The sequence below is a fragment of the Lepus europaeus genome, chromosome 5, assembly GCF_033115175.1.
Source record: "Lepus europaeus isolate LE1 chromosome 5, mLepTim1.pri, whole genome shotgun sequence".
Taxonomy (NCBI): Eukaryota; Metazoa; Chordata; class Mammalia; order Lagomorpha; family Leporidae; genus Lepus; species Lepus europaeus.
This window is the reverse complement of record NC_084831.1, coordinates 15,015,156-15,027,238: the sequence shown is the minus strand read 5'-3', so window position 1 is coordinate 15,027,238 and position 12,083 is coordinate 15,015,156. Positions and strand designations below refer to the sequence as shown.

The following is a 12,083-nucleotide window of genomic DNA, read 5'->3' as shown; positions in this document are numbered from 1 at the left end:
CTACTCACTGTGTGACACTGGGCAAGTGTCTCACCCTCTCTGAGCTGCAGTGCCCTTGTCAATCATCGTGGCACCTACGCCACCCTATGTCAAGTGTAGCCTGAAGGCTCCAGGAAGAGCTATCAGGAAGGAGCCTCCCCTGGGCCCAGGGCTCAGCAGAGCCTGCCAGCTCCGAGGGTTGGGGTGTTAGCTCCTGTGCTTCCCAGATGAGGAAGTGATTTGGCCAAGGTTACACAGCTTGCGGGTGACTTGTGGCCATTGGGACGTGCTGGGTGAATAGGGGTGCTTTGCCAAGGCTCGGCGCTGTTTAAAGGGGGCGCAGCTCTGCCCAGCCCTTCAGAAGGGCCCGGAACCCCTGCAGCTCCCATCTGTGAGGGCAGGAAGATGCCTGTCCCATCCCTGGCTGTGCCCATCTGTGACTTCAGCTACCAGCTGTGCTCCTGCTGGGACCAGAGCTGGTCCTCGGATGCCACTGTCCCCAGGGCAACGGGGGATTCCCTCTGACACCTGCCTCTCTCCAGGTGGACCAGTCCGGCCTGGGTCTGCCCTCCAGAGACTATTACCTGAACAAGACTGAAAACGAGAAGGTGAGAGAGTGGCCCCGGCCCCAGCGCCCCATCCCCACCCCTGATTGTCCATCCCAGCACAGGTGTTTGAAGCTGGAAGCGATCACTCAGAAACGGGTGACAGGCTGTCGGGCAGAGGCGCCCCCGGCATAATGGATGGGCCAGGCAGGCATCACCCCCATTCTGGAGAGAGGTGGTGATGACATTGTGTGCAGTTGACCTGTAACCCCGCAGTGACCCTACAGAGATCCTGGACTTCCCTGGGCTTTGTTTACCACATCTGCGAAATGGGTGTTAATCATCACTCACCTTTTCCAGGGAGCGCAGAAGGCTCAGAGTCACTGTGTGGCCTGCCCAAGGTCGCACAGCCAGGAGGTAGTGAGGCCAAGCACATCCAGGGCCAACTATTCCGAAACCATCCCCTCCAACCCGTGCCTGCCCACCATCCCCTCCAACCCGCGCCTGCCCACCATCCCCTCCAAAACCCGTGCCTGTCCACCATCCCCTCCAACCCGCGCCTGTCCACCATCCCCTCCAAAACCCGTGCCTGTCCACCATCCCCTCCAACCCGCGCCTGTCCACCACCCCCAGGCCTGGCCTGCCTCTCACAAAGCTCCAGGGAGACCTGCTCCAGGGCCAACTGAGGGCCTGAGGCCGGGGCCGTAGTGGCAGACGGGACCCGCGTGGTGGCATCCACAGGGCCCGAGATCTGGGAAGAGAGGCAGATACTACTTACCTGTCCACCCTGCAGGAAGTGTGGCTGCACATTGTGATGAGGGGGAGCAGTTTCTCCTGGGGACCCAATTTACATCCGGGGACAGGGGTTCAGAAAAGCTCTTTTCCAAGAGTGGGAAGAAACCCAGGACAAGCAGGGAAGACGGGGCAGAGAGAGGACTGGCCTTTGTGGGGCCAGGTGGGCCATGCAAAGGCCCTGGGGTTTTATCCTGACGGCTGTGAGGAACGGGCGGAGCCAGTACCACAGTCCTCTCTAAGCACATGCCCCCCTGGGTCCCTGCACTGGGCCACGCCGGCCCTGCCCCATCCTGCCCGTCCCTGGGCCAGTGGGCGGCAGGTGGCAGCCACTGACTGTCCGGGGTGCCGGGCCCCCCAGGTGCTGACCGGATACCTGAACTACATGGTCCAGCTGGGAAAGCTGCTGGGCGGGGGGGATGAGGACTCCATCAGGCCCCAGATGCAGCAGATCCTGGAGTTCGAGACGGCGCTGGCCAACATCACCATCCCCCAGGAGAAGCGCCGAGACGAGGAGCTCATCTACCACAAGGTGACGGCGGCCGAGCTGCAGGTAACTTGTGCGCCAGCTGCCACGGAGGCTGAGGCAGCCTCAGGGCTCCGGGCCGGGTTTGGGGCCGGGGGCCAGGGCCGGGGTCTTACGCCCACTTCATCCAATGCTGGGAGCGGTGAAGGAGGGATTAACGTTATCCCCAGATCACAGATGGAAAGACTGAGGCTCTGAGATGAAAAGGGGCTGCCGAAGGCCATGCAGCAACCAGATGACTGACTTCTAAGCCAGACTCTTGCCTTTGCCGTAGCAGCCTTTCCCTGCAGACTCTAGGGCCGTGCCAGCACCGGCTCACCTGGACGGGGCACTCCCAGTCTCCCCTGCACCAAGCACAGGTGCCTCGTGACCGAGAGGGGTGGTCCAGCCCAGAACAGCTCCTGGCAGGGAAGCTGGGCATGGACGCGGGCGCGGTTTGCGGGGCTGGACTCCTGGTCACGGCCCCAGTAATGGCCCCTGGCTGCGCTCTGGAGGCCTAACGGGGAATCAGACCTGGGATGCTGCCTGAAACTGGTGCGACCCACCAGGGAAGCCCAGGTCCTCCGCCAAAGGCTGCCCCCTGGTGGCCGCCTGGGCCTGGAAGGGTCAGAGTTGGTGGCCTGGGGGTCTCTTCTTTGCAGTCCATCCAGTGTTACTTTACGGCCTCGTGCTAGGCCCCTGGGCTGGCAGAGGACTTAGCAAAGTGGATCCTGTTTAATCTCTATCTTTCTCTTTTTCCTACAATTTCACTTGTTTGTTTTGAGACACAGAAAGAAAAAGAGAACTCCTGGGGCCGACGCTGTGGTGCAGAAGGCTAAGCCTTTGCCTGCAGTGCCGGCATCCCAAGTGGGTGCCGGTTTGAGTCCCAACTGCACCACTTCTGATCCAGCTCTCTGCTATGGCCTGGCCCCTGCACCCTTATGGGGAGACACAGAAGACGCTCCTGGCTCCTGACTTCAGATCAGCCCAGCTCCAGCCATTGCAGCCATTTGGAGAGCAAACCAGCAGATGGAAGACCTCTCTCTCTCTCTCTCTCTCTGCCTCTGCTTCTCTGTAATTCTGTCTTTCAAATAAATAAAGAAAGCTTTAAATAAAAAAAAAGAGACGATGGCCCAAGTCCTTGGGCCCCTGTACCCCTGTACCCACGTGGGAGACCCAGATGGGGCTTCTGGCTCCTGGCTTCAGCCTAGCCCAACCCCAGCTGTTGTGGCCAGTGGGGAGTGAACCAGTGGATCTCTCTCTGTCTCTTCTTCTCTTTCTGTATCTCTGCCTTTGAGATAGATAGATAGATAGATGATAGATAGATAGATCTTTTTTTTTTTTTTTTTTTTTTTTTTTTGACAGGCAGAGTTAGACAGTGAGAGAGAGAGAGACAGAGAGAAAGGTCTTTCTTCCATTGGTTCACCCCCAAAATGGCCGCTACGGCTGGCGCACTGTGCCGATCTGAAGCCAGGAACCAGGTGCTTCCTCCTGGTCTCCCATGCGGGTGCAGGGCCCAAGGACTTGGGCCATCCTCCACTGCCTTCCCGGGCCACAGCAGAGAGCTGGACTGGAAGAGGAGCAACCAGGACTAGAACCCAGTGCCCCGACCAGGACTAGAACCCAGTGTGCTGGCGCTGCAGGTGGATAAATCTTTTTTTTTTTTTTTAAATAAAACAAAAAAGCTTCCATCTGCTGGTATACTCCCCCAGTGCCTGCCATGGGCTGCTCCAAAGCTGGAGGTGAGAACTCAAACCAGGTCCCCCGGGTGGGTGTTAGGAGTCCCGTCACCTGAGCCATCACCTGCTGCCCGCAGGGTGTGCAGGAGCAGGGAGCTAGAATCAGGAGTGGAGCTGGGAAACAAGCGCAGGTGCTTTAGGGTGCGAGGCAGGATCTCAACCACTGGGCCGAACGCCTGGGCCTCCAGCTCTTCTCTTCTCTTTTCCTTCAAAGATTTATTTATTTATTTATTTATTTGAAAGAGTTACAGAGAGAGGGAGAGACAGAGAACTTCCATCTACTGACTCACACCCCAGATGACCAATGGCTGGGGCTGGCCCAGACTGAAGCCAAGAGCTTCTTCCAGGTCTCCCACATGGGTGCAGGGGCCCAAACACTTGGGCCATCTTCCACTGCTTTCCCAGGCCATAGCAGAGAGCTGGATCGGAAGTGGAGCAGCCAGAACCGGAGCTCATAGCTAATGCTGGTGTCACAGGTGGCGGCTTTACCTTCAAGCTCTGCTCCTTGCCGTCACCAGGGAATGCCTGGCTGGGCCTGGCCCCTCCCTGGAGAGCAGGCCATTCGTGTACTGGTCACCAGCAAATGTCTCTCCCAGTTCCTTCCCCTCTGCCTATCCACTCCTTTCGGGAAGAGCTCCGGCTCCCTCCCTCCCTTCCTCCCATCTGACGACTGTGCTTCCGGGCTGGTGTGGGGCCGCCCCCTGGGAAACAGTCCCACTCACATCGCTAAGTGCTTTGGCCGAAAGAAGCAGGGCCCTGGGAGCCAGGGGCGGCGAGAAGCTCCGGGAGGTGAGTGTCAGGCTGAAACGGTGTCACGGCAGAGGTGCCGCCACGCACCTGGGATGCGGGCTAGCGAGCCTGGCCTCCTGCAGCTGCCTGCTGCCCTCGGTGCCGACTGGGTTGTTATGGAGATCGGCAGCCTCTGTTAGGCACCATCTGGCACTGTTTTCCCTTTCCGAGGCCAGGAGGTCCAGGGAGATGCTGTGTGTGCAGCTTACTGTGGTTTGCCCCAGCGGCCCAGTTCTCAGCCCGAGAGGGGCCCAGCCCTGCCTCAGCCCCTTCGGTGGCCGTGGTACCGACATCAATGCCAAGTGCAGTGGAACAGGCCCAGCGCGGCTGCCGTGTTCTGCCCCCAGGCGTCCTCTCCCCGTCGCGTAGCTGTCTGCCTCCCAGTAAGGAAGGAGAGGCCTCTTCTCGCTCACAGCCTCACCAGGAGAGCCAGGGTGCAGGGAGGGGTGGATTTTCGTGCAGTCAGGAGCGTGCTCCCAGCCAGCTCTGCCAGGACCTTGGGCGCATCCCATAAGAGTCCCCTTGGAGCTTTGGTTTTCTTGCTTGTACAACAGGGCTTTGCTCCTTGGCTCCCACCTGCTGTGAGCCAGGACTGGGACCCATGAGACCCAGCCCCTGTCCTCACAGGAGAGACTGGTTCTCACCTCTAAGTCCTGGGTTCCTTCGAGAAAAGATAGAAAACTACAGAAAGTCTCCTGGAAGAAATGGGTTTAGGTGTCTATAAAAAGCATTATGTCTGACATTTAAAGAATTGCTGGGTGCCTGGAGCCTCGTGTCCTAGGTAGGAATCTGCCTGGCCTACCCGTGGGGTTGGCACAGATTAAGGCCAACAGGGGTGGGCATTTGATTCAATGGTTAAGATGCTACTTGAGGGGCTGGTGCTGTGACATGGTGGGTTAAGCCTCCACCTGAGGTGCCAGCATCCCATATGGGTGCCAGTTCATGTCCCAGCTGCTCCTCTTCTGATCCAGCTCTCTGCTGATGGCCTGGGAAAATGGCCCAAGTGCTTGGTTCCCTGCACCCATATGTGAGACTCAGATGAAGCTCCTGCTTCCCTGTTGCTGGCTTCAGCCTGGCCCAGCACTGGCCATTGTGGCCATCTGGGGAGTGAACCAGTGGACTGAAAAATCTCTCTCTGTCCCTTTCTCTGTAACTCTGCCTCTCAAATAGATATCTTTAAAAAAAAATACTGGTTGAGATCCCATATTGAGGTCCTGATTCAGGCTTCCTGCTTCCTGGGAGACAGCAGGTGGTGGCCCAAGTACTTGGGTTCCTGCCACCCATGTGGGAGGCCCACATTGAGTTCTGGGCCCCTGGCTTTAGCTTGGACCACCCGTGGCTGTTGTGGGCATTTTGGGAGTAAACTAGTGGATAGGAGATTTCTCTCTCTCTCTCTCTTTCTTTCTCTCTCTCTTTCTCTTTCAAATAAATTATTTTAAAAGCATGAGGCGGGGCCGGCACCATGGCTCACTTGGTTGATCCTCCGCCCGCGGCACCTGCATCCCATATGGGTGCCAGATTCTGTCCCGGTTGCTCCTCTTCCAGTCCAGCTCTCTGCTGTGTCCCGGGAGAGCAGTGGAGGATGGCCCAAGTGCTTGGGCCCCTGCACCCACATGCGAGACCAGGAGAAGCACCTGGCTCCTGGCTGCGGATCGGTGCAGCTCCGGCCGTAGAAGCCATTTGGGGGGTAAACTAATGGAAGGAAGACCTTTCTCTCTGTCTCTCTCTCTCTCACTGTCTAAATCTACCTGTCAAATAAAAAAAAAAAAAAAAGCATGAGGCAAAGGATGAGATTTGGTCTTGTAACCTGCTGTGCACAGTCGAAGCATAACATACTGTGGTTGTCATCTTCCTCCTTAGTATCAGTATCCTTTGCTTTTGGCCTTGTGCCCAGGTCCTCAGCACTAAACCAAGTTGATTTACCAGGGGCAAAAAATGTTCTTGTTCCTTAGTAGCTGGAGCCTTGTCTCTTTTCCCCAGACTCTGGGTGACTCAAAGACAGGCGCTCGCTCGGGGCTGCAGCGTGGTTCTCGGCTAGCCCTGCCAGAGTGCGGGAGGGTTCCAGGCTAGCTGCCTGCAGAGCTCGAAGCCAAAGCCATGGAGCCCCCATCCTTGCATTGCTTCTCGGGGGCCTGAGGACCTGACCGTTCCTCTCTGGGGGCACTGAGCCCGCTCCCCAATCCTCATTTCTCCCCCCACCCAGAGGAAACCTGAAAGCACCATTCTCTTCTCAACTGCTTTAAACAAATTATTCATTTGAAAAGCAGGGTTACAGAGAAAGGGAGGGAAGGGGAGGGAGAGAGAGAAAGAGAGATAGTCCTCCATCTACTGTTTCACTCCCCAGATGGCTACAATAGCCCGGGCTGGGCCAGGCCAAAGCCAGGAGCTCCAGCCAGATCTCATATGTGGGTGCAAGAACCCAAGGACATGGGCCATCTTTGCTGCTTTCCCAGGTGCATTGGCAGGGAGCTGGATGGGAAGAGGGGCAGCCAGGACTCGAACTGGCACTCTGATGTGAGATGCCGGCATCACAAACGTCGGCTTAACCCGCTGCTCCACAACACTGGCCTTTGCCCACTTTTCAAGCCTGCCCAGGCTGCTGGGCTGGTGACCAGCAGTACTGCTTGGCTGTGAGTGTGGAAAACAGGGCTCATCAGAGTGTCCCCGCGGGTTTGAGTCACACGTAGAGCATCCTAGGTGATTAAAGCAGCTGTGTCCATGGAGATGGAGCAGGCACACATGTTGAAGTTAGGAGTTTGCTAAAACAACAGAGGTTGAAAGGGTCGAAATCCTAGGATTCAGCCTGCATCTCCTTATCTCGGGGTGGTGGGACTGTCCCTGCCCGGGACACCTGCTCTCCTAAAGGCACCGGCTGTGTTGGGCAGGTAGGGATCTCCCTCCATCTCGTATCTGTGCCTTGCTCAGCGTGGTCCAGGTGCCCGCAGTTGCTGGCCTGGGTACTTGCGTCAGTGGTGACATTCTGAAAGCCGTCAGTTTTCCTGGGTCTTTGCCAGCAAGACCTGGGGTCAGGCGGCTGTCATTGCTAAGCCCCATGTGACGATCTCACCAGCACAGTTCGCATGTCATAGCCCCAGACCTGACCTCCCTGGAGGGTCCCTGCCAGGGAGGGAGGGCGGAGAGGGCCAGCGAGGAAGAAGGCAGGCTGAGCCGAGAGCAGTCAGCTCTGGGAGGAGGGGTTGTTGTCCCCATGGCAGAGCTCGCGTCTGAGCCGGCTGCTGCTGGGGACGCTGGCCTCAGGCCACTCCTTCCCCGCTGTGGCTTCCTCTCTGCTCACTCACCACTGGCTGGCGGGGACGTGTGGCAGTCCCTGTGGCTGGCTCGGGATGTGTCCTGGTGGGAACACTGACCTGCATAAGACAGAGTTCCACGCACCCCGCTGCCACTGCCTGTTAGCCACCTCCCCGTGCACGCCACCGCTCTGGCTGCTCCACGCCCCTGCCCCAGCAGCCGCCCTGTAAACCCAGAGAATGAGTGAGCCTGGGTTTTAGACCTGCGCAGCCACCACTTGACGGGTGACCTCAGGAAAGTCCCCTTAGCTCAAATTCTGCATCTGTTAAAGGGGGGGTGGGGCTGTGACTGCCTGCCTCACAGGGGCATCGGAAGAATCTACTGACGAGTACCTTTGTCAGTGCAGCCTGCAGCATTTGTCGTTCTGTGGCCCGCCTGCCCCGGAGTTTCGGTTTTGCGAGATGACGTCTGTGGGTGGAGGTGGTGATGGGAGCACAGTGGTGTGAGTGACCTCAGTGCCCCTGCGCTGTACTCTTCAAAGTGATGACAGCAGCGGCAGCAGGTGCTGTGACACCGTGGGTTCAGCCGCCGCCTGCAACGCCAGCGTCCCCCGGGGGCACCAGTTTGGCTCCAGTAAATGGGTTCCTGTCCCCGACACGGGAGACCTGGATGGAGCTCCCCACTTCAGCTTGGCCCAGCCTCGGCTCCTTGGGGTCTGTGGGGAGTGAACCAGCAGATGGAAGCACTCTCTCTCTCTCTCTCTCTCTCTCGCCTTCTGCCTCTCATGTAAATGAGTAAGAATTTTTTAAAGACCCTTTAAACAATAAATTGTATCACAGCATCTGTGACAAAAGGTGGAGGCTCTGCCCGGTGCCCCGTCGGGCCCCTTGGTCCGAGGAGACCTGGGCAGTAGGAGTCGTGGGCCGACACTGTCACCAGGCGTCACGCTGTCCGCTTCCCTTGCAGACCTTGGCGCCTGCCATCAACTGGCTGCCCTTTCTCAACACCATCTTCTACCCGGTGGAGATCAACGAGTCCGAGCCCATCGTGGTCTACGACAAAGAATACCTCGAGCAAGTCTCCCTGCTCATCAACACCACCGACAGATGGTAGGGTACGCCCCTGGGGGGGGGGGGCGGCCCCTCCCTGGCAGGACAGCGTGGGAGGGGAGGGCACGGGCCCCGCCTGGGCTGCCTGAGGCAGCAGGACACCTGGCCACAGTGCAGCTCCAACCCCAGCTCCTCTCTGCCAGCTTGGTAACCTTGGGCCAGCTTCTTATCTTTTCTCAAGGTCATTTTCCTCAACCATAAAATGGGGAACAAAGTAGCACCTGCCGAGTAGGAGCCTTGTGAGAATTCAATGACGCAATCCACAGGAGCTGTTTCCAGGCTGTGCCTGGCTTGTAACGGGACTCAGGGCATGTCAGCTATTATTTTTATTTTTATTTTTGGTTAATATTTATGATACTTTTAAAACTTTAGAGACTTGTAGAAATGTTGAAACTACAGTAAAAAAAAATGGGGAAAAGATTTTTAGTTACCCAGAGCATCACTGTTGCTCTTATACACGTGTGTCTATGCACGTGTGTGTATCTGTGAAGAGCAAAGGCGTGGGAAGGGGCGTTCTAACACATGGGTTTCTTTCCATCACTGTGATGAGATGTGTGGTCTCCTTTGCTCATGACTTCTGTCATTCTCCCCTTGTCATCCCAGATCCTCTGCCGACATCATTTTTCATGGTTACATAGTATTCCACTGAGTGTGAATCCATCTAGCCGGAGTCTCCAGGCTGCTGCTTCATGGCTCCCAGACTCAAAGCAGCCTAGCAGCAGCCATTTATCTTGCACCTGTGGCGTGCACATGGTTGCACCAGGCTCTGAGGGGCTTTCTGAGGCCGGGCTTGGGGTCCAGGAGAGCTTAGTGAGTCATCAGGCCAAGCCCGGGTGTGACAGAGCCTGAGCTTGGAAGGCTGGGTTTGAGAGCCCCCTAGTGGCGAGCAGAGGACGTGCAGTGAGACTTCCCGTTCAGGACATTTCTGAGCCTGTCTGGTCCCCTCTCGCCCCAGCCTGCTGAACAACTACATGATCTGGAACCTGGTGCGGAAGACCAGTTCCTTCCTGGATCAGCGCTTTCAGGATGCCGACGAGAAGTTCATGGAAGTCATGTACGGGACCAAGAAGGTGAGCCACTTACTGTCCATTCCCGTGCTTCTGCATACGCTGGACACCTGCTGTGTGCCAGGCCCTGGGCTGGTGGCTGGCACAACCACGGTACCTTCCCAGGGCCGTGGCACTTGCCAGGAGGTAGACGATGAGGGAGAGAATGAAGAGGGCCCCTGAAGAGGTCTGCCCAGGTGTCCAGGGAGCACAGAAGGGCTCCAGGTGGGGTGAGCAGAAGCATCCGGAAGTCCTAGCAACTCAGCTGATTGTTAGCAAGAGGTCCTCTGTGCTGTTCCCTCCAGCCCCTTCTCGATGATGATGAGGGGCAAAGCTTCCCTGTGTGACCCCTGTGAGTGGGCACTGTTGGCCCTGGGACCCTCGCCAGCCTTGCCCCTTCCCCAGAAGCTCTGCTCAGCATGGGATCAGAGAGATGTATTCCTGTTCCTGTTGTCCCCGCCCAGCCTGTGGCCTGGGGACACCCTGGGCCCTCTAGGGTAGCAGGAGTCCCAGGTCCCAGGCCAGGGGGCTCCACCCACCTCCCGATGCCCCCCCCCCATGACCTTGAGGGTCCCCACTTTGAGAGATTTCCAGTCCCTGCCCCTTGGGAGCCTCTCCCAGGAGAAAGCTCCACACCCACCTATCCTTGTCAAGGGCCCAGCTGTCATCTGTAGAGCTGTGCCATTGATGACTGGTCACTCACGGGGGCTCACGGAGCTGGCTGAGGTGGGGGCTCAGAGGCTGCAGAAGCAGGAGGGGGGAACGGATCCGGCCTCATGTGCTGATCCGATACTGCATCCCGCCAAGGACAGCCCCCAGCAAGCCCTCCCAGAGTGCAGTGGGGTGGGCGGGACCAGATAAGGGCTGGAAGGCAGGGTGCAGTCCCTGCCCCTGGCACTGGAGTTCCTCCCAGGAAGAGCTCTTCCTCCCTGTCCCCCATCCTCTGGCAGGAAGGGGCCTCAGGCGAGGGTGGTGGGGATAAGCCTTGCTCCCCTGGGGCTGGCCAGGGAAGGACAGAGTCGTCCCCGGCTGAGTGCTCCTGCCCCTGCCCTGGGCTGGATGCCTTCCGTGCCCTGCCACGCTTGGCCTCCCTGGGACTCCACAGGAAGGGTCCATCAGGACCCAGGACAGCACCACTCACCTACCACATCCCACACCCTCCCAGCCTGCAGATGAGAAAACTGAGGCTTAGGAGGTGAGGAAGGTGAGGAAGCAGCCAGGCTCGACCACAGTTGAGTTGATGTCACCAGGTCCCGGCAGCAGCCCTGCGCATGGGGCCTCACTCGTATTCTCATCTCCCATTTATTTTTATTTTTTAAGATGTTATGTATTTATTTGAGAGGTAATTACAGACAATGAGAAGGAGAGACAGAGAGAAATGTCTTCCATCCACTGATTCACTCCCCCAAATGGCCGCAACGGCCAGAGCTGCACCAATCCAAAGCCAGGAGCCTCTTCTGGGTCTCCCATGCCGGTGCAGGGGCCTAAGGACTTGGGCCATCTTCAACTGCTTTCCCAGGCCATAGCAGAGAGCTGGATGGGAAGAGGAGCAACCGGGAACTAGAACCAGCGCCCATGTGGGATGCCGGCACTACAGGCGGAGGATTAACCTACTGCACCACGGTGCCGGCCCCTCTCCCATGTATTTTTAAAAAATATTATTCATATATTTGAAAGAGAAGGAGAGGCAGAGGGAGAGAGATCTTCTATCCACTGGTTCACTCCCCACATGAGCACAATGGCCAGAGCTGGGCCGATCCAAAGCCTGGAACTTCTTCCGGGTCTCCCACGTGGGTGCAGGGGCCCAAGACCATGTAGCGGGCTTTACCCACTGCACCACGGCCGGCCCCTCTCCTCTCCCATTCTACAGATGAGGCTCAGTGAGGGCCGGGACTTGTTGAGTCACTCACGGCAGGGGGGGGGGGAGGGCAGTGGGCTCTCAGAGCCAGCACACCCGACCTCACAGCCTGCACCCCTCAACTCCACACCTCTCAACCACTGCTGTGCAGAAGGCGAAAGCGGAGACTGAATTTCCATGCAGCGGCCAGGCGCTGGGGGGTGGGGGTCATTGCTCGGTAAATGCGCGGAGTTTCAGGTCTGTGGGAATTGGTAGCACAGCAGAGTGAGTGCACTCGACCCTGTTAAGGTGGTAACCTTAGGTGTTAAGGTGGTAACCCTAGGTGTTAAGGTGGTAACCTTAGGTGTTAAGGTGGTAACCCTAGGTGTTAAGGTGGTAACCCTAGGTGTTAAGGTGGTAACCCTAGGTGTTAAGGTGGTAACCTTAGGTGTTAAGGTGGTAACCCTAGGTGTTAAGGTGGTAACCTTAGGTG

The 12,083-nt window shown here is 57.6% G+C and overlaps 1 protein-coding gene across 2 annotated transcripts in view; it reads left to right on the top strand.

Moving 5' to 3' along the window:
* The window catches only part of ECE1 (endothelin converting enzyme 1), a 108,579-nt gene that overhangs the window by 80,737 nt on the left and 15,759 nt on the right, over nt 1–12,083 (top strand). For both annotated transcript variants that reach the window (XM_062190580.1, XM_062190579.1), the window contains 4 exons: nt 522–587; nt 1,678–1,869; nt 8,565–8,707; nt 9,663–9,777. In XM_062190580.1, the coding sequence (XP_062046564.1) occupies nt 522–587; nt 1,678–1,869; nt 8,565–8,707; nt 9,663–9,777 (516 nt within the window). The remainder of the gene's footprint in view (nt 1–521; nt 588–1,677; nt 1,870–8,564; nt 8,708–9,662; nt 9,778–12,083) is intronic.